The sequence below is a fragment of the Gopherus flavomarginatus genome, chromosome 2 (genome assembly GCF_025201925.1).
Source record: "Gopherus flavomarginatus isolate rGopFla2 chromosome 2, rGopFla2.mat.asm, whole genome shotgun sequence".
Lineage (NCBI taxonomy): Eukaryota > Metazoa > Chordata > Testudines > Testudinidae > Gopherus > Gopherus flavomarginatus.
This window is the reverse complement of record NC_066618.1, coordinates 277,129,283-277,154,304: the sequence shown is the minus strand read 5'-3', so window position 1 is coordinate 277,154,304 and position 25,022 is coordinate 277,129,283. Positions and strand designations below refer to the sequence as shown.

General features: G+C 42.6%; 1 protein-coding gene across 5 annotated transcripts in view; it reads right to left on the bottom strand.

Annotated features, from left to right (window-relative positions):
• Window positions 1-25,022, bottom strand: part of DEPTOR (DEP domain containing MTOR interacting protein) — a 109,385-nt gene that overhangs the window by 10,399 nt on the left and 73,964 nt on the right. The window contains exons 6-11 of one of the 5 annotated variants that reach the window (XR_007772646.1): window positions 20,041-20,226; window positions 17,498-17,632; window positions 14,502-14,572; window positions 13,662-13,766; window positions 9,510-10,104; window positions 8,052-8,612 (exon numbers count right to left, since the gene is read on the bottom strand). Coding sequence is in view for 2 of the 5 variants with exons in the window: in XM_050941091.1 (XP_050797048.1) it covers window positions 13,490-13,498; window positions 13,662-13,766; window positions 14,502-14,572; window positions 17,498-17,632; window positions 20,041-20,226 (506 nt within the window). In the remaining 3 variants the exon portion in view is untranslated. The other 4 variants (XR_007772647.1, XR_007772648.1, XM_050941091.1 and 1 more) reach the window with 4 other exon arrangements.

Sequence of the window (25,022 nt, the reverse complement as noted above, 5' to 3'; positions counted from 1 at the left end):
ATAATTAGAATGGGCAAAATAGACAAATGAAACAAAGAAAGGCCTGGGGTTAGGTGATCTGAATTCTGTTTTCCACTTTGCAATGGACAGCTTTTGTGACCCTGTGAAAGTCACTGAGCTCCTGTGTGTCCAATTCTTACCAGCTATAAAAGGGACTGACCTACCCGATAGGGGGTGTTGTGCCAATTAATGTGTTGGTGTTTGTCAAGTGTTTTGTAACAGGAGTGCAATTTAGAAAGTTGCACACCAAGAAGAGGACAACCAGCTTCAATCCTCAAAGCACATTGTTAGAAAGTAGTAATAATATTCACTAAGCCCGGGAGCCTACAATACTTTTGCACATGTTTAATATTATACATCTAAGTAATCACATAGAAGTCAACAGGATTACTCACATGCATAAAGTTAAGCATGTGTGAGTACTTGGAGAATCAGAGTATAAGAGTCTAGAATGGGAGTCTTCCAAAAACAGATATGTGGAATAAGGGAAGATAGGGCACTAATGCCTAGGAAGACTAATGCAGAATCAGTGTACAGATGAAAACCCACTTTGCAGCTTAGAATGACTGAAACAGCATGATCAGCAAAAGTCCCAGCATGAAACACCAGGAGGTGAAGTAGCTCTAGATTCAGGTGCATTAGGAAAGCTTCCTCAACAACTCACTAATTGTATACTTGGCTTTAAGGACTATTATTATTTATTATATATCACACTTTGAGACCTATGATAGACACTCTATAAATGTGTTAAATGAAAAGAGAAATGAAAAGAAATGGGTGAAGTACTGCATCAATAACAGAAGAAGAACATGCTTTAGGTTGAGAACACCTCCTTTTTATGCTTGTTTTGGCATTTTTGTGCTTTTCCCCTGTATGTCTACATGTAAACTAGTTACTAAAAGCAAAACTATGCAACATGAACCTGGCATTAATAACACTACAATCATTTATTTAAAAAAATCAATGGGGACTAAATTTGACACTGCAGGTTGCCGAGTGTATAAAAAAGATCTGACATTACAAGGTGCTGAGTTCCCTGAACTTCCACTAAACTCTCTGCGAATAGAGGGGACTCAGTGCCTAGCTCAAACTCTAATTCTGAACATAGGGGTTGATTCCTCAGGGGGCCCCTCCTTTGAAGTGTAGAGAAGTCTCCAAAATTGATGGGATTTAAAGGCAGTCAGGAGCAGAATCGAGCCTGTAATGCGCATCAGTGGCATTCAGCATTTCTAAGCCAAATAGCTGCTCGCCTTGTCTTCACAAACAAAAGTGCAATTATTTCTGATTGGGTATGACTAGCTAAATGGAGCCATAACTTTAACCCAACATCTTTTCCTAATTATTCATCAATATTGTTCAAGGATGACAGCGTGGGTCTTGGACAACAACAAAACACAATAAGAATTGTGATGAAGGGTTCTATTAAATAGGTCAAGCTGATCAGAACCCCTATATGCTTTGTAAACATTTAAGCCAAGTAACTACAATATACACAATGCTAACAATGACACAACTATGGAGGAAAATAAATCTAAAGAGTTCAGGACATTAACTAAACTGTTCTATAAGGTGCTAACCCTAATTGGTACCAAAGTGCTGACTGCAGTGAGAGTTAAAAATATTCAGCATCTTGAAGGACTGGGCCCCAATTCACTATTTATTAAACAACGCCCACCCTTAATATTCTAATTTAATGTTCAACCTTTCTGAGACTGTTGAAATCCAGTCATGGGACAATTTTTAAAATGCGGCCCCATTATTTAAGCAGTCTCTGTTGTCTAGGAGTGATCTGCAGTAGCTAGAAAAAACTCGTGTGTGTAAGGTCACAGCTGCTCTGTCTGGCACTAAATCTCACCATTTAATGGGTTGTAGACCATTCTGGAATTTAGAAGTTGTATCAAAACACAAGCACAGCACTGTTTTACATGGCAGCTGAAACCAAGACTGCTTTATCTCTGTCAGACTGGATATAGCTGTAATGGCTCAGAAACAATTAAGAAAAGCAAATACACAAATCCTGGGTGTGTGGATATCTGAGCTACAATGTCATAAAATTCCCTCCTTGTTCAGAAATATTTTTTAAACATACATTTTATTTTAAAAGTGTGAGTGGGTTTAAAATAAAACAACAATCCTAACTAAGAACTAACTTTCTGAAACGTGTTTGCAGCTGATATCAAAAGATGGTAACGTATAGACACAAGTATAGTATGTTCATTGTTTCCAAGTGACGTTTTAGAAAGCAGACACACAAACACTGGGTTAAATTCTGATGTCATTTTACAGAGTCGTAAACTCAGACACAAAATCTGACACATCACGAAGAATTCATATTTTTGGAATATTTCAGTTCTTATAAGGAAAGTAGGCTGATTTCTTTTGTGGACCTATAAAGCTCTCTGTTATAATACTGTCTTTAAAAAAAAAGCACTGTTATCAACAACATAGTACTCTTTCACATTGTCTTTATGGGTCAGATTCAGATCTGGTGTAGGCAGGTACAACTCCATTGAATTCAGGTCCCATATGTTTAAGTATAATTGCAAACATATTATGGTGAAATTCAGACGTATGCACAAAGCAAACTCATTCTATTCTGTAGGTTCTTATACCACCCTCGTTATCATAGTATCTGAGTATCTTCCAACTGTGAATTTAGCAACATGACTAACATCTCTCCTGTAAAAGCAGCAAAGAGTCCTGTGGCACCTTATAGACTAAAGACGTTTTGGAGCACGAGCTTTCGTGGGTGAATACTCACTTCGTCAGATGCATGTAGTGGAAATTTCCAGAGGCAGGTATATATATATATATATGCAAGCAAGAAGCAGGGACTAGGGGTCAGAGATCTTAAACAGACAAAAACTATGTCCCACTTAAGTGCCACTTGAGCCATATTTTGTGGTTCCATTGGTCTTGTCTTAGTCCTCTGAATAGGGGTAAATTTTACCCTTATAACTTTATGGGCTAACATTTAAGATCCTGAATACTGAGAATAGTACTCCTTTGTCATTTAGCCTGGCCCCCATGCTAGCTTTAGCAAGGCCCACAGACCAAATAGAAAGTGCCATGCATAAAGCTGGCTAAAATTTTTAAAACTAATTTTACATCCAATAATTCAGACAGAAGTCCAAAGTCCACCAAAACAAATGCAGTGTCTCCCCAGCGACCCCTGCCTTCTTCATGATGACTATGCACTCAAAGACATCTGCCTGCAGTTGGGGGAAGATTTTGTAATCATCGAAAACACAACTAACATAAAGAGCAGAGTCTCTGATAAGATATCTTTGAAACAGACCAACCCTTAAACAACCTTATAGGCAAAAACACAACTAAAGAAACAACTTGACTGAACTGCAGGGTGGTGGACAGCCTCAGAGGGAAATAGGGTGACCAGACAACAACTATGAAAAATCGGGATGGGGTTGGGGGGTAATAGGAGCCTATGTAAGAAAAGGACTGAAAAATCAGGACTGTCCCTATAAAATTGGAACATCTGGTCACCCTAAAGGGAAAGGGTGCGGGGAATGCACACCAGAGGGACGTAAGGATGGGCCCTCTACCCCATCAGCTCTCTGCCTCCTATGGGTCAGCCTGAGGGAGGTGGGAGTGGATTGGCTTCTTGCTTGCCCCACCTCAATTTAAACCCTTGCTCTAGTCTTCTGGAGCCTCTTGCTCCACTGTCATTACCTCACCCTTTCTCCATGTAGTTGTAATACAGCAGCTGTGTTGTCTGGAATATGTGGGTCTGACAGATTGCCAGTTTTGTAGGTCAATTGTTTATTGTTGGGGCCAAATCAGCAGAGGCCTGGTGGGTTTTTTCACCTTCCTCACAGCACCGTGCAGGTGCAATCAGATTAAATAGGAACAAGACTTGGAGATTAGCTTTAGTGATTTGTATGAATGTTTAGTTTGTCACAACTTGCAGCCAATGTCCACTGCAGATAAAAGGCCAAAAGGGCCAGCTCCCAGAAGTAGAGAGACATGGGACTTTTACTGGAAGATGCTGGGCCTATGGGGAAAAGGAGAGATCTGGAATCTTAACAGACTGAGGTCCAGCTTTGTTACCCTCTGTTTCCCTCACAGGGTGCAGGAGGGGGAGAAGATTGCGTCCTCGATCACCTCATCTCCTAATCAAAGGGCCAGTTGGCTTCCAAAGTATAACCCATGTTACCTAACTCCAGTGAATACTCAGCAGCTGTGAAACTGCTGCTTTGCAAAGCATGTGTCCCTTTTAAAGCCAGTCCCTGCAAAACTCTTTACTGAGCTCTGGGGTTAGGAAATCCAGAGTGCACTGAAGAATGTTGCACAGCTCAGGGGGACATAAGCAAACTTTGGTAAACCAGAAGTTTACATTTATCAGAGTTTGTACTATACGAAGTTCCACATAATGGATGCCAATCCTTTCTCCCTGTTCTGGAGGGCCCATTTCTCAAGCACAAGCAGCTATTTCAGTCTCTATTGCCCCCATTTGCATGAAAATCTGTGTCATCTATGATGTAGTTACCCACCCACAGGGAACTAGAGACCACTAATCATCTCACAAGGCTGAGTCAATTTGTTCTAATGGTTCAGATTTATACACATGTATCATCTGTATGTACAGTGCTTTGAGATCACAGAGAGCAAAGTATCATTATGGGGAGAGTAACTGGCTCAGAATCACTCAGTGGATCAATGGCAGAGGCAGGAATAGAATCCCAGTTTCCTAACGCCACATCCCATGTCCTATCAACCCAGCCACATTGTTGTCTCCTCCAATCAGTGCCATCTTGAGTCAGATTCAACCTGCCTCTCAGCAATGAAACCTTGCATCTTGTTACCATGCTCCTAAAACAGGCAGTTCCCTGCCACTCAGAAAGATATGACATTTTCAGACCACACCCTATGCCCCAAGATTCTGCCACAGAAGAATGAAAGAGAAATTGTAGCTGCAAGGTAAGGAGATTAGCAAGGGTGTTGAATCCCAAAGGGGAATAGCTAATAACTAGGAGGAAAAAGGTGGCTGAGAAATATTGCATGATTTAAATAAACCTAAAGATCATTTGCTGTTATAGATGGTCACCACCCTAGGGACTCGCTGGTTATACTCATTGTACTCTAGAAGGATGGCAAAAGAAAGCTTTGGCAAAGCTGATCTGCATTTAGCAGGCAGACTAAGTTTTGGAAGTGACTTAGTATGTAGACCCAACTCCCAAGGTCAGATTTTCCATCACAGACTCCCTTATTAAGAGAATCTTGTTTTTCACTATGATTTTTCTTTGCTTGTTTGTTTGAAGATAAAAAAAGTGATCTTCTTAATGAGTCAATTGTGTTCACGAACGTCACAAACAACAGAAACATTTCCTGTGATTACTGAAACACTGCAGGATTGGACTCCTAAATGAATAGCAGCAAAATTAGACATCTAGTGCCTGATTCAGCTCCTGTTTTAGTCAATAGCAAAATGCCCGTAATTTAAATGGCATACAATCCACTGCTTAATTCCCTGCTTGAGCAGAGGAACCACATTACTTCCATAAATTAGCATCAGAAGTATTTCTGCGTCAAAAACTGGGCATAAGAATTACTTTAAAATCCAAATATTAACTCAGAAGTTACATGGCCATTAGTAGAGGGTTTAAATGAGCCCTTTTTGCTTCTTCAAACACTATAAATGCAGGAAATTTTTATTTTTTCAAAAAAGCTTTTTTTTGGTTCTAAATCAGTGGTCACCAATCTGTCAATCGTGATCAACTGCTTGATCCTGGAGACTCTCCCAGTTGATCGTGATCTCCAGCTGTAACGGCACCACGTCACTCCCGGAAGCGGCCAACGAGGCTCCCAGGGCGGGGGCAGGGGGAGGAAGACAGGGGTCTCCGTGCGCTGCTCCTGCCTGCAAGCACTGCCCCCGCAGCTCCCATTGGCCGGGAATGGGGAGCTGTGGCCAGTGGAAGCTGCGGGAGCGGTGGCTGCAGAAAGGGGCAACACATGGAGCCACATCTGCTGGGTGCTGGCATACATGGTACTGCATTGCTACACAGCAGCAGATCTTTGGCCTTTTGGCAGCAGACAGTGCATTACGACCAGTAGCCATTGCTGTCGTCTCCTGGGTGCTCCTGAGGTTGGCCAGGGGCGCCTGGGCAGACATGGGTGCTCCTGGCAAACCTCGGTGAGGTCTGTCAGGGGCGCCTGCACATAAATGGGAGTGACTCCAGGTCATTCTCTTTTTAAGTTTTGTCTCATGGAGATTCATTCCTGCCTGCAGTCGTACTGCACCGTCTTCTGGAAAGCAGCCAGGAGACGAGGATGGCTAACAGTCGTACTGCACCGTCTGCTGCCAGCCTAAGATGTATAAAAGAGATGGAGTGTATTCATTTGCTCCCTCCCTCCCTCCCTACCTCCATGAACAGTGGGTGGAGGGCTAGCTCAGTGGCTTGAGCATTGGCCTGCTAAACCCAGGGTCATTGGCCTGCTAAATTCTTGAGGGGGCCATTCTATGTGATAGTTCTGTATTTCTCCTTGATGCAAACCCACCCCTTTGTTGATTTTAATTCCCTGTAAGCCATGTCATCAGTCGCCCCTCCCTCCGTCAGAGCAACAGTAATCGTTTTGTCCCTTTTTCCAGTGCAGACACCATAGCACAGCAAAATGGAGCCTGCTCAGATCACCGCGGCAATTATGAGCACTGTAAACACCATGAGCATTATCCTGCAGTATATGCAGAACCAGAACCTGCAAAAGCAAGACCAGGTGAGGAGGCGACGGCAGCGTGGTGACAAGAGTGATGAGGACATGGACACAGACTTCTCTCAAAGTACAGGCCCTGGCAATGTGAATGTCATGATGTTAATGGGGCAGGTTCATGCCATGGAACGCTGATTCTGGGCCCAGGAAAGAAGCACAGGCTGGTGGGACCGCATAGTATTGCAGGTCTGGGACAATTCCCAGTGGCTGCAAAACTTTCGCATGTGTAAGGGCACTTTCATGGAACTTTGTGACTTGCTTTCCCCTGCCCTGAAGCACAAGAATACCAAGATGATAACAGCTCTCACAGCTGAGAAGCGAGTGGCGATAGCCCTGTGGAAGCTTGCAACGCCAGACAGCTACTGGTCAGTTGGGCATCAATTTGGAGTGGGCAAATCTACTGTAGGGGCTGCTGTGATCCAAGTAGACAACGCAATCAAAGAGCTGTTGATATCAAGGGTAGTGACTCTGGGAAATGTGCAGATCATCGTGGATGGTTTTGCTGCAATGGGAGTCCCTAACTGTGGTGGGGCGATAGACGGAACCCATATCCCTATCTTGGCACTGGAGCACCAGGGCAGCGAGTATATAAACCACCAGGGGTACTTTTCAATGGTGCTGCAAGCACTGATGGATCACAAGGGATGTTTCTCCAACATCAGTGTGGGATGGCCGAGACAGGTACATGACGCTCGCATCTTCAAGAACTCTGGTCTGTTTCAAAAGCTGCAGCAAGGGACTTTCTTCCCAGATCAGAAAATAACCATTGGGGATGTTGAAATGCCTATAGTTATCCTTGGGGACCCAGCCTACCCCTTAATGCCATGGCTTATGAAGTTGTACACAGGCAGCCTGGACAGTAGTCAGGAGCTGTTCAACTATAGGCTGAGCAAGTGCAGAATGGTGGTAGAATGTGCATTTGGATGTTTAAAAGCACACTGGCGCAGTTTACTGACTCAGCTAGATCTCAGCGAAACCATTATTCCATTATTATTATTGCTTGCTGTGCACTCCACAATATCTGTGAGAGTAAGGGGGAGACGTTTATGGCGGGGTGGGAGGTTGAGGCAAATCGCCTGGTCGCTGATTATGCACAGCCAGACACCAGGGCAGTTAGCAGAGTACAGGAGGGTGCAGTGCGCATCAGAGAAGCTTTGAAAACCAGTTTCATGACTAGCCAGTCTATGGTGTGAAAGTTCTGTTTGTTTCTCCTTGATGAACCTCCCCCATCCCTTGGTTCACTCTACTTCCCTGTAAGCTAACCACCCTCCCCTTCCCCCTTCGATCTTCGCTTGCAGAGGCAATGAAGTCATTGTTGCTTCACATTCATGCATTCTTTATTAATTCACCACACAAATAGGGGATAACTGCTAAGGTAGCCTGGGAGGGGTGGGGGCGGAGCGGAGCACTGGGTGGGGTGGGGGAGTCCTCTGGGGTGGAGTGGTTGGGTGCCCAGAGGCGCCCCAGCCCCATGTTCTTGGGCGTCTGGGTGAGGAAGCTACAGAACTTGGGGAGGAGGGCGATTGGTCACACAGGGGCTGTAGCGGTGGTCTGTGCTCATGCTGCCATTCCTGAACCTCAACCATACACCAGAGCATATCAGTTTGTTCCTCCAGTAGCCTCAGCATTGCCTCTTGTCTTCTGTCACCAAGGAGACGCCACCTCTCATCTTCAGCTTGCCACTTATTATCTTCAGCCTGCCACCTGTCCTCGCGTTCATATTATGCTTTCCTGGACTCTGACATTGTCTGCCTCCACGCATTCTTCTGGGCTCTTTCAGTGTGGGAGGACTGCATGAGCTCAGAGAACATTTCATCGTGAGTGCCTTTTTATCTTCACTAGCCTCTGAGAAGGAGAAGATAGTGTGAGTGTTGAAACATTTGCAGCTGGTGGAGGAAAAAAAGGGAGAGTGGTTGTTAAAAAGACATTTTAGAGAACAATGGGTAGACTCTCTCACAGTAAACCTTGCTGTTAACATTACATAGCACATGTGCTTTCGGTACAAGGTTGCATTTTGGCTATTAATGGGGATTTGCTGGTTTGGTGTGAGAGATCACTCATGCAGGGCCAGGCAACAGAATTCGGCTTGCAGGCAGCCATGGTAAGACACAGTCTTTTGGTTCTTTAACCTTCATAACATGTGGGAATGATTTTGAACAGCAGCGTCCTCATTTCCCATACCAAGCAGCCGTTGGGTTGGCCATTTAAAATGGGTTGGCAATTGGCAGAGAATTGGGTGTGTTGGCAACACCCTCCCACACACCCAATTCTCTGGGATGATCGCTTCACCCCTCCCTCCACCATGTGGCTAACAGCGGGAACATTTCTGTTCAGCCACAGGCAAACAGCCCAGCGGGAACGGGCACCTCTGAATGGCCTCTTAATAAAATCACCCTATTTCAACCAGGTGACCATGAATGATATCACTCTCTTGAGAATAACACAGATAGAGAAAGAACGGATGTTGTTTGAATACCAGCAAACACCGGGACCATACGCTGTGTTGTGCAGTGATTCCAGACTACGTGCTACTGGCCTGGCGTGGTAAAGTGTCCTACCATGGAGGACGGAATAAGGCTGCTCTCCCCAGAAATCTTTTGCAAAGGCTTTGGGAGTATATCCAGGAGAGCTTTATGGGGATGTCCCCGGAGGATTTCCGCTCCATCCCCAGACATGTTAACAGACTTTTCCAGTAGCTGTACTGGCCGCGAATGCCAGGGCAAATTAATCATTAAATATGCTTGCTTTTAAACCACGTATAATATTTACAAAGGTACACTCACCAGAGATCCTTTCTCCGCCTGGTGGGTCCAGGAGGCAGCCTTCAGTGGGTTCAGGGGGGTACTGACTCCAGGTCCAGTGTGAGAAACAGTTCCTGGCTGTCAGGGAAAACGGTTTCTCTGCTTGTTTGCTGTGAGCTGTCTTCAACCTCCTCATCTTCCTCATCTCCAAAACCTGCATCCCTGTTGCATGCTACTCCTTTGACAGAGTCAAAGCACAGGGTTGGGGTAGTGGTGGCTGCACCTCCTAGCATGGCATGCAGCTCATCATAGAAGCGGCATGTCTGGGTCTCTGACCTGGAGCAGCCGTTTGCCTCTCTGGTTTTTTGGTAGGCTTGCCTCAACTCATTAAGTTTCATGTGGCATTGCTGTGGGTCCCTGTTATAGCCTCTGTCCTTCACGCCCTTGGAGATTTTTTTCAAATATTTGGGCATTTTGTCTTTTGGAATGGAATTCTGATAGCACGGATTCATCTCCCCATATGGCGATTAGTTTCCATACTTCCTGTTTGGTCCATCCTGGAGCTCTTTTGCGATTCTGGGACTCCATCATGGTTACCTTTGCTGATGAGATCTGCACTCACCTGCAGATTGCCATGCTGGCCAAACAGGATATGAGATTCAAAAGCTCGCAGGCCTTTTCCTGTCTATCTGGCCAGTGCATCTCAGTTGAGAGCACTGTCCAGAGTGGTCACAATGGAGCACTCTGGGACAGCTCCTGGAGGCCAATACTGTCGAACTGCGACCATACTACCTCACACTACCCCAAATTTAACCCAGAAAGGTTGATTTCAGTGCTAATCCCCTCACCAGGGGAGGAGTACAGAAATCAATTTTAAGAACCCTTTAAGTAAAAAAAAAACCGGCTTCATCATGTGGATGAGTGCAGGGTTAAATCGATGTAAAGCTGCTAAATTGGACCTAAACTCATAGTGTAGACCAGGGCATAGTTGGATAAGTGAAGGATAGAGTTGCAGTTTCAATTTGAAATTTTCTTCCTTTTGTCAATTTAAATCAAAACCAAACTGGACATTACTGTAGAACAGGTTTTATGGTAAAAATTTTCAAGTCTGGCTCACTGAATTTAGCCCCCTAAGGCCATATTCAGACACCTACGTATAAAAAGGCCTGATCTTTCAGAAGAGCTAAGCACCCACAGACCCAGTGAAGTAGATGAGACCAGCAGGTGCTGAGCAACTAAAAACTGGGCCTCTTATACATAGGTGTCATGTTTAAAAATTGTGGGCACATATATGTTCCAAGCATGACATTAGTAACACTAACCACAGTCTGTTATTACGTATATTTATGTCTGCCCCCCTCCATATAGCCTGCGTTTAATAACATAGCTACAACGTGCCATGTAACACATTCATCACCAACTTTTTTGATTGTTCACCCTTCCTAAATAAAGGCATTTCTGAATTGAATCTCTGTCTAATGTAATTATCAAATTCTGCAGCCATTTGATCACACAACCCTACTGAAATATCAGTAAGCTTCAGTGTTTTCACGTAGTAATTGGAACCAGACGACAGCCCATGTCATTTGGTGTTTTTATATAATCAGTAACATTTTTGTATAAGATTGGAATTCTAAGAGTGAACTGCATCTGCCTCAACAGCACGACATGCTATTACACTATGTAAATATTTATCCATGGTCTCTTTCACTCAGTCACTTGGGGCTCAATCCTGTAAGATGGTGAGAGCATCCTTTTGATATGCTCAGTTCCCTTTGCAGTCATCTCACAAGAGCCATTTAATACCTTGCAGGATTAGAGTTTGAGGGCCAAATACTAAGAGTTGCTTTGTACCCTCAAAGCCCACTGAAATCAATGGAAGCCCTGGTTTCTCAGTCGCTCTAAGGACGTGGCCTTCGAATCATTTCGGAACACAGATCTAAAGCATTCATCTGTGAATGCAAAACAACTTGCTGCAGGAAGAGACTTATGGGGCTGACTCCCTAGCTCTGCCATTAAAGATCATATGGAAAGCAGAACCATGTAGACAGACCTGATGGTACTGAGAGAGCCCTGTACCATAATCCCAAAGCAGCACTCAGAGCAGCAGGGGTATAAGTGATTATACAATATCCCAAATCTCACCGCTACCAGCTGAAAGTCAGGGAAGGGGGAACAGGGGTATGCGATCATGTTTTATGGGATGGAAAGGATTGGGTGGCATTGCTAGCAAATTGTGTAATATTAAACCCTTAGGTATAAAACTATAAATATTTGTTTGCTGGTTATTATTCTGGGGCCTCAGATATATACTCCATATTTTAACAATGATCTTTGTCCCCCTCCCAGACTTAATGCTATGTGCTAAATTCCCCAAACAGGATAGAGGGACAATCAGCAAATTAGTAATAAAAATGTACCTTTTTTAAAATCTCATTTGCAGCTCCTAAAGAGCAGCCCTGCACTGAACACCAGCTTCTACTAGGTGTATTGTTCCACCGTGCACTCTGGTGGCTATGTCTGTTCCACCATTAAAGAATGCTGCCTACTGAATAAATCAAGTGGTTTTATCAGCCAAGACTGCATAAGGCATAGTTCCAAAAATGAACTTGTCTACAAAGTGACATGCTGAGTCTGGGCTTTTCTTCAAAATTTTGCCGTTTTTATCATAGCCAGTTTTCCTTGTTATGGTACAGTGCTCAGAGCAATACTGGCAGACAAAGCTTCTTACATCAAAACACATCTTCACTGCCAGCAGTTATTATGCCTAATGTTCTATTGAAAATATGCCTGCCTCTGTGCTTCTAAAAAAGGGAAAGATTTACTTTGGGGGGCATACGTACATTATAATGTATTGTCACATACTTTCTTTAAATAGTCCAGACAGAAGAGTTTTGAAAACAGACAGATTAAGTAAACAGATCAAGCTTTTCAAAAGTGGTGCCTCAAATTAAATACCTAATTCCAGGGGAGTCGAGCATCCAGATTTCATTAACAGTGGCAAGTGCTCAGTACTTCTGAAAATCAAGCCAGCTATACAGGTGCCTAGATAGATTTAGGTGCCTACTTTTTGAAAAGTTTGATCATAATGTTTAAAGTGCAGCTCTACTCTGAAAAAAGACGCTATAAAATAGCACCATTGAACTTATCAGATCTGCTCTGTGTGTATGTTCAGAGCAATTTTTGCTGATTTTAGTGACTAAAATGAGTTTTTATTGTTTGCCTCTATGAGTCAAGAGTGTGCTGCATTCCATTCCTTCTTGTATATCAAACTGTTTTTTAAGTTCCCACTGAAAGCAACTGCGTTGCACATGCATCATTGATGACGTAAGTGGAAGACAATGAAGTTACATGAGTGTACCTGAAGGCATAATTTGGCCTGTAAAACCTCTACTGCAGTTGATGAAGCATGAAATGGACAGAACCCACCTTAAGTTTATCATCCCGGAGTGAAGAGATGACATTTTAAAACAAAACCTCACTATGTTTTCTGGTGAAATGAGCAAATTAGAGCTGAAGTCATTTAGACAATAAATATGAAACCCCACAATGCTATTTTTACAAAGTCACATTTCAGAGGAGAACCACATTATCGTAAATTGGTAAAATGCAGAGAGAATAAAGACTGCAACAAACCACTTGAGTAAACTGCTACGTTCAGGGTTCTAAACATCGACAGGAATAGGAATAAGTTTGAAGTCCTGGAAGTATCAGACCTTTATACTTTAGGCAGGATTAATGTTCTAAGATGACCCATTTGAAGTGACAGTGTCAAGATATTTTAAGTCTTTACCTATGTTATTTATAGCTGAAGATTATTCAAAGTGATAGTATTTAGAAAAAACAATTTTCCCCATGTATGCTTTTTCTCTATCCTTTGCACTTGACTCAGGTTGGACATTGGAGCAAGATGGTGGTCAGTTTTCCCTTCCAGTTCTTACACATATTGGCACAATCAAATATAGCTAAAGTGACATCTGGAAAGAAAACACCGAAGTGCTTTTAGTTAAAAAAAATGAGAGTCAAAGAACCTCAAAGACAAAGAGAAGAAAAGATGAAGGGTGACATTTTGGAGGAGGAGAACAACAATATTTGTCCCCAGAACGCGAAAGACTAGTGTCTCACAGTGACTGGCCAGAGAGCATCACTGAGGGATACAGAAAACCACTAGATAAACAGCTGATGAAAAATTACCTTCATCCCTGCAGCAGCTGCAGGGCCACTGGGATCCACAGCTTGAATATGGCATGGCTTGCTCCCTCGCACAACAAAACCCCACCCGACAGCGTCACCAACAACCTTAAAAAGGAAAAAAACACAAAACAGTGTCCATGTAACTCATGGGGTAAAGTCCAAGTGATTAAAGATGATTTCAGCATCTTGTATTCACCAGCATACAGTAAATGCTGCTCTGTGGCTAGAAATACTTCACAGTGCCCTCTTCATGGGCTATTAAATCTTTGTTTATAGAGAAATCTACCAAATGAATGACTGCAATTGCTTCTACTGTACTCTTCTTCTTTAAGTTACATTAGAGATGTTGATAAAAGGCTGTGAGAAGCTGTGCTTCCAATTAACAGGTTCAAAAGGGTTACTTTTTGAAAGGCTTTTCTTTTCTCTCTTATTGAATATAAATCAACATTTCAGTCTTATATTAGTCTAGTGGCCCTATGCAACTCACATTTAAAACTTTAATTCTGGATAGGTAAATGCAGTACATATTTCTAATCTCTTTATAATCTCAAGTATTAATCAAAAAACAGTTCAGGACCATTAGTCCAATTAACATTACTAGATTTTTGTCAGCGTAACTCTACCAAAGTCAATGGTGTTAGGCTGGCATACTGATGGGTATAATAGAGTGGAGAATCAGAAGCCACATGTATAAAAGTAACACTAATGGGATCTTATGGCTGAGATTTTTAGAGCACAAATATCAGGAAATGTAACTAGGATCTAATTATACCATCAGAAAATATTTGTTTGAACGAATTTACACAATGTATAGAAGAAAGATATGTACTGGAGACGTACTGTGAATGTTTTTCTTGCATATGGGGCTCCAGGCATCAAGAGTTCATCAGAAGTCACTGGTCTCTTTAATACTGCAAAAACATACAAAGGAGTATTAAATACAAACCTTTCTGAGGAAACTTTCATAAAGAATTGTTCTAGGATACAAGGTCTTCTCTGTCTTACTTTATTTATAGGGCTTAATGTGTTGTGACCGTAGTGCATTCCTAGACTGATGCAAAGTTGTAAAAGTTCATTAAAAAGTCAAATATAGTATAACCCTCATTACCTGAAGGGATCATGGAGGGATTGAGATACTATGCTGACAAGCATCCAAACTCTTCCTCAGACAGAGAGACAGATTAGATAATCTACATTACGGTAAACAATATTATTAGTATCTGTGCAGTCATTTACTCCTGGGTAAAGTGTGTGTAAAATGCTACAAAATCAGAACAAGTGTAATTGCACAGGTGTAAATGACTTCCCCAAGTGCAAGACAATGGATACACAGGCCCTCTATTAATTACATTTGGCTTCCTCTGTTTTTTTAATTATGATTATGTTTGCTTTTTGTTTTCAGTGATAAACTATTTTTGATGACATTTGATTTTCTTATATCATGGAAGCACCCTGGAATTTTTCAGGGATAACATCCTAACATATCTGTTAACTGTCCTAAAATCCCATATATGGAAAGAAAAAGAATTCAGGAAGACACACTAATAAAATTTCTTTCACTAGTATATTGACAAAATTATCTTAAGAGTTAAACTTTGCAGATTCTGCCAGTACTATCATTCTATCTTTTTGAGGTCAAAGACAGGTCAAGTTTCTCCTTTTTAGTTATCAACTCTTATGTTTGTACTGCAAGATGTTTTTCAAGAAAATTCAACATGTTCTGTTGACTAACATGTCACTGTTCTGTAATTCAGATCAACCGGTCACAATTAGAAAAATCATCTGTTCTGGAGCTTTCACAGTGTTTCCCTAAAATATGCCTTCAGGAATAGTTTCTTTTTCGCTTGTGATTGGCCAAGCCATCCCCAAGACTTCCTTTAAGTTTTCATTTCTCATGAAATACAGCAGAACTCATCCAACAACTGGTCAAGGTCCAGTTTATTAATGTTCTTCTCACTTGATCATTTTGGTTCTGCTATTGAGAAACTTTATAAAATACTCATTCCAGTTCAGCAGAGGATTACTTGGAGTATGGGAAATCCCTGCTCACTGGTCCTTGTTTCAGACTCAAAAATAAGTCTGCTAAACTGTTCTGAAGGTAGAATTTATGCCTAAGTGATTATTCATTTTAAATAGAAAGACTGTGTAAGGAAGGTGTTGGTATGTTCTTTTCCACCAAAATTTTATAATCAGCTATCTTAAGATATGCTTCTTCTCACTACTGACGTGACATATATAACCAGAGCAATAAATGAATGGAAATAGTGCGTATACTTAAGATAATGCATACGTTTATCAACAACAAAAATGCCAGCCTGCTTGTCACAGTAATATTTCCAGGGTATAATGAATGGTTTAACAGGAGCAAAAGTTCACCATTTAGAATACGTCATAGAAGAATCTCTGGAGAGAATACCCAACAGGTGCACCTAAAAAAGATTACATTGTGGCATCTACAAATTGGAACATACAGATGGCATGATGGAGATGAGTGGTAGACAGCAGTTGACTTTGAGTGTGCAATGAACAAGAATGAATGTGATTCACAAAGAAGATATCCTCCACAGAGAACACGAGCACTACTGAATTATGGCTCTAGTCATGTGACCAAACTGAACCCACCAAATTCTTTTAATGTAAGACTTTACTGAAAACTCCAAGCCAAGGCCAAAGACAAGCTGTGCAATGTTCCAACACAGTGGTTCTCAAACTTTTTTTTTTCACAGACCACTTGAAAATTGCTGAGACCACTTAATGATCTTTCTCTATTCCCCCCAAGGCCACCACCTCACCTTATATGTGCATTTTCTCCAGGGTCCAGGCACGTAATTAGTGGGTTGCCTGCATGGCTCCACTAATTAGGTGGGTCGCCCTTCATTCTCTAGTGTGTGGCTGTCCAGGCGCACACGTTAGAGAGAACTATCTGCGGACCACTCGAATGGACCTCACAGACCACTCCTGGTCCGCAGATCACAGTTTGAGAATCTCTGCTTTAAAGGCCAGAAAAAAAACAAACAAAAATTTATCACTCTTTGTATCTCTACACTTATACCGAGTATAAGGATTTTAAAAATTGTAAATTTAATGATTTCAGATCTATCAGAAACTTCAAGTCTGAATAGTCCTACTGAAGTCCATGCTTACATATAGCCACTGGCCCCTTCCCCAGCCTGCTCCAACACCCTACTCCCCATCAGTTCAGAATCCCTTTCTGTACCACACTGAGGATGCAGCCCCATGCTCTATTCTCCCTGTTAAAGGACTGAGGAAATCATTTTAAAAAGAATGTTGGCTTGAACCCTGACTGCCTTCAAATTGTTACACAGAATGGTGTAAAATCTAAACTAATTTAAGGGTTTAAATTGTCTCTGACATTCTCAAAGCTACATTTGCTATGCTTGCTCTGGGCTGTGTTATTTACACAATAACTCAGGTGGTTACCAAAGCCTAAGTTTTCCTCTCACCCACGCAATGCCAGCGAAGTCACACCTGTGTAACTGAGAAGAATTTATGTTTGGCAGTTGATATGGTAATCTGAAGGTAGGAGTGGATATAAGGCTGGGCGGCCTTCTAAAAAGATATGCTCTAGCTCAAACAAAGTTATGGATTTGATGCAGAAATTATTGGGTGAGGTTCTCTGGCCCATGTTATGCAGGCGGCCAAACTAAATAATCATAAAAATTTGACTAGCTGCAAAATCTGTGAATCTATCGATCTTTAAAATATGCCTCAAAAGACAAACTTCGAAGAAGAAATAGAAACAGTCACTCATTTACCCTCGCTCTCTTTAGAGAGAGCTGCATGCTGTCTAATCTGCATCCATTCCATCTGCTTACCAGATTTTGGGTTGCATAATACTGGGGGACTGCTGCTGAGGGTAGGGCTGCTGCTGAAGTAACCACTACTGCCGCAACTGCTCATGCTACTCCTTCTGACTGCTGATACGATCTTTATCTCTTTGGTGGGACTCACTGTACAGAGGAGACAGAAAATTCAGACAGAAAGGGAAATTGTCCTGATTCTTTTGGCACATTTCCCCTGCTTTGTTTCAAATAACATCAGAACATGCTTTCATTTATAATAGAGTAATCGTACTATCATACTCCGCCGAGTCAGAACACTCACCTGTGTGCTGCAGGAATTAGGGTGGCCAGATGTCCCAATTTTATAGGGACAGTCCTGATTTTTGGCTCTTTTTCTTATATAGGCTCCTATTACACCCCCCGTCCCGATTTTTCACATTTGCTGTCTGGTCACCCCAGCAGGAATACTTGAATTACACATGAAAATTATATTTTTACTCTGATATGTCGGATTACTACATGATCCATTTTAGCTAATTTAATTCTCTGTAATGCTTCATCACTGAGATTTCTGGGTGCCAGTGCAATAGAGTGAAATAGGCATTTTAATAAGCAGAATATTTTCCGCAGTTATCCCCTGCTTTCTTCCTATTTTCATCTTGCTTCCTAATGTGTACTGTCATAGACTCATAGACTCTAGGACTGGAAGGGACCTCGAGAGGTCATCGAGTCCAGTCCCCTGCCCTCATGGCAGGACCAAATACTGTCTAGACCATCCCTAATAGACATTTATCTAACCTACTCTTAAATATCTCCAGAGATGGAGATTCCACAACTTCCCTAGGCAATCTATTCCAGTGTTTAACTACCCTGACAGTTAGGAACTTTTTCCTAACGTCCAACCTAAATCTCCCTTGCTGCAGTTTAAGCCCATTGCTTCTTGTTCTATCATTGGAGGCTAAGGTGAACAAGTTTTCTCCCTCCTCCTGATGACACCCTTTTAGATACCTGAAAACTGCTATCATGTCCCCTCTCAGTCTTCTCTTTTCCAAACTAAACAAACCCAATTCTTTCAGCCTTCCTTTATAGGTCATGTTCTCAAGACCTTTAATCATTCTTGTTGCTCTTCTCTGGACCCTCTCCAATTTCTCCACATCTTTCTTGAAATGCGGTGCCCAGAGCTGGACACAATACTCCAGTTGAGGCCTAACCAGCGCAGAGTAAAGCGGAAGAATGACTTCTCGTGTCTTGTTTACAACACACCTGTTAATGCATCCCAGAATCAGGTTTGCTTTTTTTGCAACAGTATCACACTGTTGACTCATATTAAGCTTGTGGTCTACTATGACCCCTAGATCTCTTTCTGCCATACTCCTTCCTAGACAGTCTCTTCCCATTCTGTATGTGTGAAACTGATTGTTCCTTCCTAAGTGGAGCACTTTGCATTTATCTTTATTGAACTTCATCCTGTTTACCTCAGACCATTTCTCCAATTTGTCCAGATCATTTGACCCTGTCCTCGAAAGCAGTTGCAATCCCTCCCAGTTTGGTATCATCTGCAAACTTGATAAGCGTACTTTCTACGCCAACATCTAAATCGTTGATGAAGATATTGAACAGAGCCGGTCCCAAAACAGACCCCTGCGGAACCCCACTTGTTATACCTTTCCAGCAGAATTGGGAGCCATTAATAACTACTCTCTGAGTACGGTTATCCAGCCAGTTATGCACTCACCTTATAGTAGCCCCATCTAAATTGTACTTTCCTAGTTTATCTATAAGAATATCATGCGAGACTGTATAAAATGCCTTACTAAAGTCTAGGAATATCACATCCACCACTTCTCCCTTATCCACAAGGCTCGTTATCCTATCAAAGAATGCTATCAGATTAGTTTGACATGATTTGTTCTTTACAAATCCATGCTGGCTATTCCCTATCACCTTACCACCTTCCAAGTGTTTGCAGATGATTTCTTTAATTACCTGCTCCATTATCTTCCCTGGCACAAAAGTTAAACTAACTGGTCTGTAGTTTCCTGGGTTGTTTTTATTTCCCTTTTTATAGATGGGCACTATATTTGCCCCCTTCCAGTCTTCTGGAATCTCCCCGTCTCCCATGATTTCCCAAAGATAATAGATCTTGTTCAGGCATTTCCCTCCCTTGTTCAGGCATTACTTGTTCAGGCATTTCCCTCCCCCCTACCCCAAATTACAACATACAGTTTATGCAAAAACACTTTTGCTTTTTAAAATCTTTTTAGCAAGTTTAAAAAAAAAAAAGAAAAACGTCAAAGCTGGCTGATTTCTGCCTGTGGAAAAATGTAAGCCTGAAATCCTTTATTTATACGTGAGCAACAAAACAACACAGGCAGCTAATTATTTGAAAGGCCAACCAGGTCGAAGAACCTGTTTACTGGATATGATATTTATTCATGGATGATGCAGTGAGCACATCTCTTCAGCTAAATCTGCCTCATGCCAAAGTGAAGGGGGCTAAGCTTTAAGAATGACATATGTTTTCAAGCACATGTCTTAACAATGGAGAAGTTAAAGGCACAGAACCAAGGAGTCACCTGACTGAAAACTGGTGTGTTTTCGGTTGTCATGGTTCTGCTTGCGCAGGCAAAAGGGACTGTCGTGACTTTCTGGCATCAAACGGGATTTCTCAGGGAGCAACTCCATCAGCCTCCGTCGCCGGCGGAAATTCATTCTGAACTGGTACAGCAGATTGCTATCCATAAAATGGTGCTTGCTGGACACTGGGGAGAGAAAAAGGAGTGAAAACTCCCTGTCTGGCAGAACACAAAGTAGGGAGTGAATAGTATACATGAGGTTGCCATTTATGTGCATGCATCCTTCTTGGTGATAGCAGCACTCTAAAGGTATGTCTACATTCCAGAATTCCATTTATCATTTGCTCCTCCAGAGAGAATATTCATTACAGGTGTGACAAAGAGGGGCAATCACCTGTAATATCCTGGATAAACCTTGTTGAATTAAATTAAACCTTATGACTAGAGTCCTACCAATTCACGGCCAGGAAAAATGCATCATGGACCCTGAAATCTGATTTCTGCCGTAAAATCTGGTCTTCTGTGTACTTTTATCCTATACTACACACAGATGTGGATTAGTTTTCTGAGGCCCTAGAGGCCAGAGCAAGTGGGGGCCACTCCCACCCCATCCACTTGCAGTCCCCCCATTTGCCCCAGTGCTTCTGCAGGGGAAATGGGGTCGGGGAACAAGGGCTTGCCCCACCCTGTCCAACCACCAGTGCTCCTGCCAGGGACCCCAGTCCCTGACAGGAGCACCAGATAGATGGAGCAGGACAATCTCCCATGCCCTGACTCCACTCCCCAATTCCACTCCCCAGCAGGAGCACTGGTTGGGTGAAGTGGGGCAAGCCCCCACATAGTGACTCTGCTCCCCAGAGTGCTGGGCTGGTGAAGCAGGTCATGCCCCCACACCCAGACCCCATTCTCTGGCAGAAGAGCAGGAGCGCTCATTTTTCTGGGGCCCCCCAACTGGTAGGGGTCCCTGGGCATGGACCCCATTGGCCCAGTGACTAATTTGCCACTGACTATACAGATTTCAAAGGGGAGACCAGCATTTCTCAAACCGGAGGTTCCAACCCAAAAGGGGGCTGTAGGGAGAGGAGCTCTCACAAAGTCATTATAGGGTGTCACAGTATTGCTATCCTTACTTCTGCACTGCCGTCAGAGCTGGGTGGCCAGAGAGTGACAGCTGCTGACTGAGGGCCCAGCTCTGAAGGCAACAGTGCAGAAGTAAGTGTGGCAAAACCATACCATGCCATCTTTACTTCTGCGCTGCTGCTGGTGGTGCTGCTGCCTTCAGAGCTGGGCTCCTGATCAGCAGCCACTGCTCTCCGGCTGCCCCGGTCCAAATACAGCGCCACCTCCAGCAGCAGTGCATAAGTAAGGGTAGCAATACCATAAGCCTCTACAATAACCTTGTGCCCCCTCAAAGTCTCTTTTTGGGCCAGGACCCCTACAGTTACTGCAGCATGAAATTTCAGATTTAAATATCTGAAATCATTAAATTTACAATTTTTAAAATCCTTTGACTGTGCAATTGACCAAAAATGGACTGTGAATATGGTAGGGCCCTACTTATGACCTTAAGTTGAATACCTTTGGGATCCATCATACTGAAAAACAATCGTTTATGTGTTATTGTGGAACTGTACATAGCTCTTCTAGGAAAGAATCAATGCAATCTCTGGAAAACATCATAAAATTCAAAAGGACAATACATTCTCACCTCCAAAGCCAATCTTTTGAAGCTATGCCCTGGGGAGAGAACCTGATTGTCTAGTGATTGTCTGCAGCTGGAAACTCCAGATCAAAGAACCCCAAACTGAATACAGGAGGACCTAACCTTTTCACAAGTGTTCTTGTTCTAGGCAAAAGTGGGTTATGAACTTGAAACCACCAGAAAACTCTTGTGTGGGGTTTTTAAGGACTGCTCACATGCCAGAGCCATTGTTAGGGTGAGGTGATCTCTGGTAACCTTATTAGTCCGTGTGTAGGTTCTTTTATTGTTTTTAATGTTTTCCCTGTCATGCTTTTACCTTATGAATACAATGTACTTGCTTAGAAAGAGCTGTGTGGTAACTTATAACCGTTGGCAATTTCTCTGTTATTAGACTCTGAAGAGAAAGCGAAGCGCAGAGGCAGTCTGTCCTGCTGGGTGAATTCACAATATAGTCAGAGTGCTGTGCAGCCTGGAGGTACCAGGTCAGAAAGGAGAGAGACACATGTCTTTACTCAAGTGAGCCAATGGCTGGGTAGCCTGCCCTTGCTGGATCACAGAAGGGGAACAAAGGTTCAGTTGCCCTGAACTGTGACAATAGGTAAGAAAAATTATTTAGCACTATCAGACCATAAACAGAAAGGCTTGACCTTAGTCCTGTGATCCATGGAGCTCAACCATCCAATACCTAATTCCCTGCTCTGTCCCTCAACCGGACGCTCTTCTTACTACTCATATCCCACTGTGTTTCTATCTACATAGGTACTTACATGGACCTCATCACTGGTGTATATGAGAATGAATGATGCCAGCCTTGACTCCTTGTTTGTCTGCCTCTCTCACAAAAGCCTGTGCTCTCTTCCACTCCACCTCTAAGCATGGGAGGCCCTGCCTATGCTAGTGTGCAAGGCCACTGCCTTCTCCTCATTCAAATCTCTCCTTGAGACACATTTCTACTAAGATGAGATGCCGACAGGAAGTTATACAATCAGTATCAGGAAGGTAGAGTGGCAACTGGGGGAAGAAAACAGCCAGGGGCCGCAACAGCCACAACCATGCTATGTTGGAAAAACCTCTCATTTGAGTCAGGGAGGGGAAGGGGGAGTGTCACAGAAGCAAAGGAATCAGTGACAGCATGATTCAATCGGAGCTCTCCAATACATTAAGGGAGGGGAATCCTCATAGACTTGCTTCCTCCTGAGGAATCAGGCTGATGGCGGTCACACTTATACCGTTTCTGTTTTCTAACAGCCATAAGCAGGAAAGTGTTGTAATGGAAGCGATCAGCAACGCACAATGAGTAACAGTTGAACAAATCAGTAGGAACAAAGTCACGTATCCAAGTAGGAACTAGGAACAAGCAAGCTGCAGGAGCCTTTGGAACTGTATTGTGCATATCATGCATACCACTCCTCCAACCTCCTGCTGGTCATCTCAGAGTTAAGGGCATTTTGCTGAAGTGCCTCACCCTAGTTCGATGGTGCTTTGCAACACTGCAATTTGTCTTCACTGATAAAAATGGTGTGTTTTTTGCTTCAGGGTAACTAAGGCTACGTCTATACTACTCAGCTTTTATGCAGCCACAACAGCCAGGCCACTAAAAGGTGCGCAGCGTAGCCACTCTTTGTCGGCAGGAGAGAGCTCTCCTGTGGACAAAAAAATTCCACCCCCAATGAGCGGTGTTAGCGTTGTCGGCAGGGGAGCACGCCTGCCGACAAAGTGCTGTTCACACCAGTGCTTGTCCTCAGCAAAACTTTTGTCTTTTGGGGGGGGTGGGGGGAAGGGAGTGTTTTTTAACACCTCTGAATGACAAAAGTTTTGTCTTTCACTTGCCAGTGTAGACAAAGCCTAACACACATGAGCTATCCCAAGATGAAAACACAGCGATGATAAGGCACTTGAGGATAGGGCACTGTGAAAACACAGTGAGGATAAGGTCCCTTCCAGTCCTAGAATCTATGAATCTGTGAAATTTAACACAAAGTAAACCTGTCATGGGCAATCCCTGGAAGGGGTAGCCAGCTGTTTACTGTGTCTTCATGTATGTTTTTACCTCAGGATAGCTCATCTGTGTTTGTTACCCCAAGATGAAAATGCTTTTTTAGCACTGAAAACAGTCTTAGAGCAAACTAATATAGTTTCTCATGAATAAACAGAAAGGTCATGCCAATCAGCCAAAACTGTGATGTTCCAAGTACTGAGTAATGAACCAGCCTGCTTTGCTCCTTGCTGTTTGTTTTTTGAACTGCCAGAAGGACACAGCATTGTTACATTGCTTTAGGAAAGCCAGTGGTACTCAGCTTTATTGTGCTTCATGTCAGTGCTGAATTTGTTGGCTCTCCAAGCCAACACCCCAAGGTCTTTGTTAAAATTAGGAGTTTACATTTTGTAGGCAATTCAATTCCTGGTTGTGAGATTCTAAGTACACCACTGATGATAGTGTCCCATTCTGCTGAGCTCATAATTTTGAATACTTTGTCATTTTATAGTAACAAAATAGAGTTTAGGAATTATCCCCATTTTTAAAATGAAGAACAGAGACAGAGAGGTTTGGAGTCTTGTCCATAATCACAAGAAGGATCCGCTGTAAGAGCCAAGGCTAAAATTCAGGAGTACCTATTTCCCCGCCCTATTATCAGACCATTAAAATATTTCATAGAGGACTCCCAGCAGTATTGTATTATCATAGCAGAATAATGTAAAACAAACTCATGAAACTTCTCTTTGTGATAATCTCATAGACAATCTACTAACCCTGAAGAAGACATGCTATAATTTATACAACATTCCAATGGAATTTTTATTCCAACTTTTACGAGACTGGGCCATCATGAATATTTACAGGGAAATATATATTTCAATTACCACGTATCTATAAGTATTAATAAAAATATAATAAATGATTTCTGGTTCAATTTTAATATTTTCTGCACTGTATAAAATTCTTCTTAAGTAAATATATATAAGTAAGTATATCACCCTCTTTCCTTTATTAGTCCAATTGTTTCGACATTCTTAAGAAATCATGACTCCCGGATCATTGGAAAATCAACACACATTTTCACTACAGATGTCACAAAGCAGTCTAAAATTGTGGAGTGACTCTTGCCCATTACAGCTTTCAGAGTAGCAGCCGTGTTAGTCTGGATCCGCAAAAAGAACAGGAGTGCTTGTGGCACCTTAGAGACTAACAAATTTATTTCAGCATGAGCTTTCCTGAGCTACAGCTCACTTCTTTGGATGCAAGAAGTGAGCTATAGCTCACGAAAGCTCATGCTGAAAT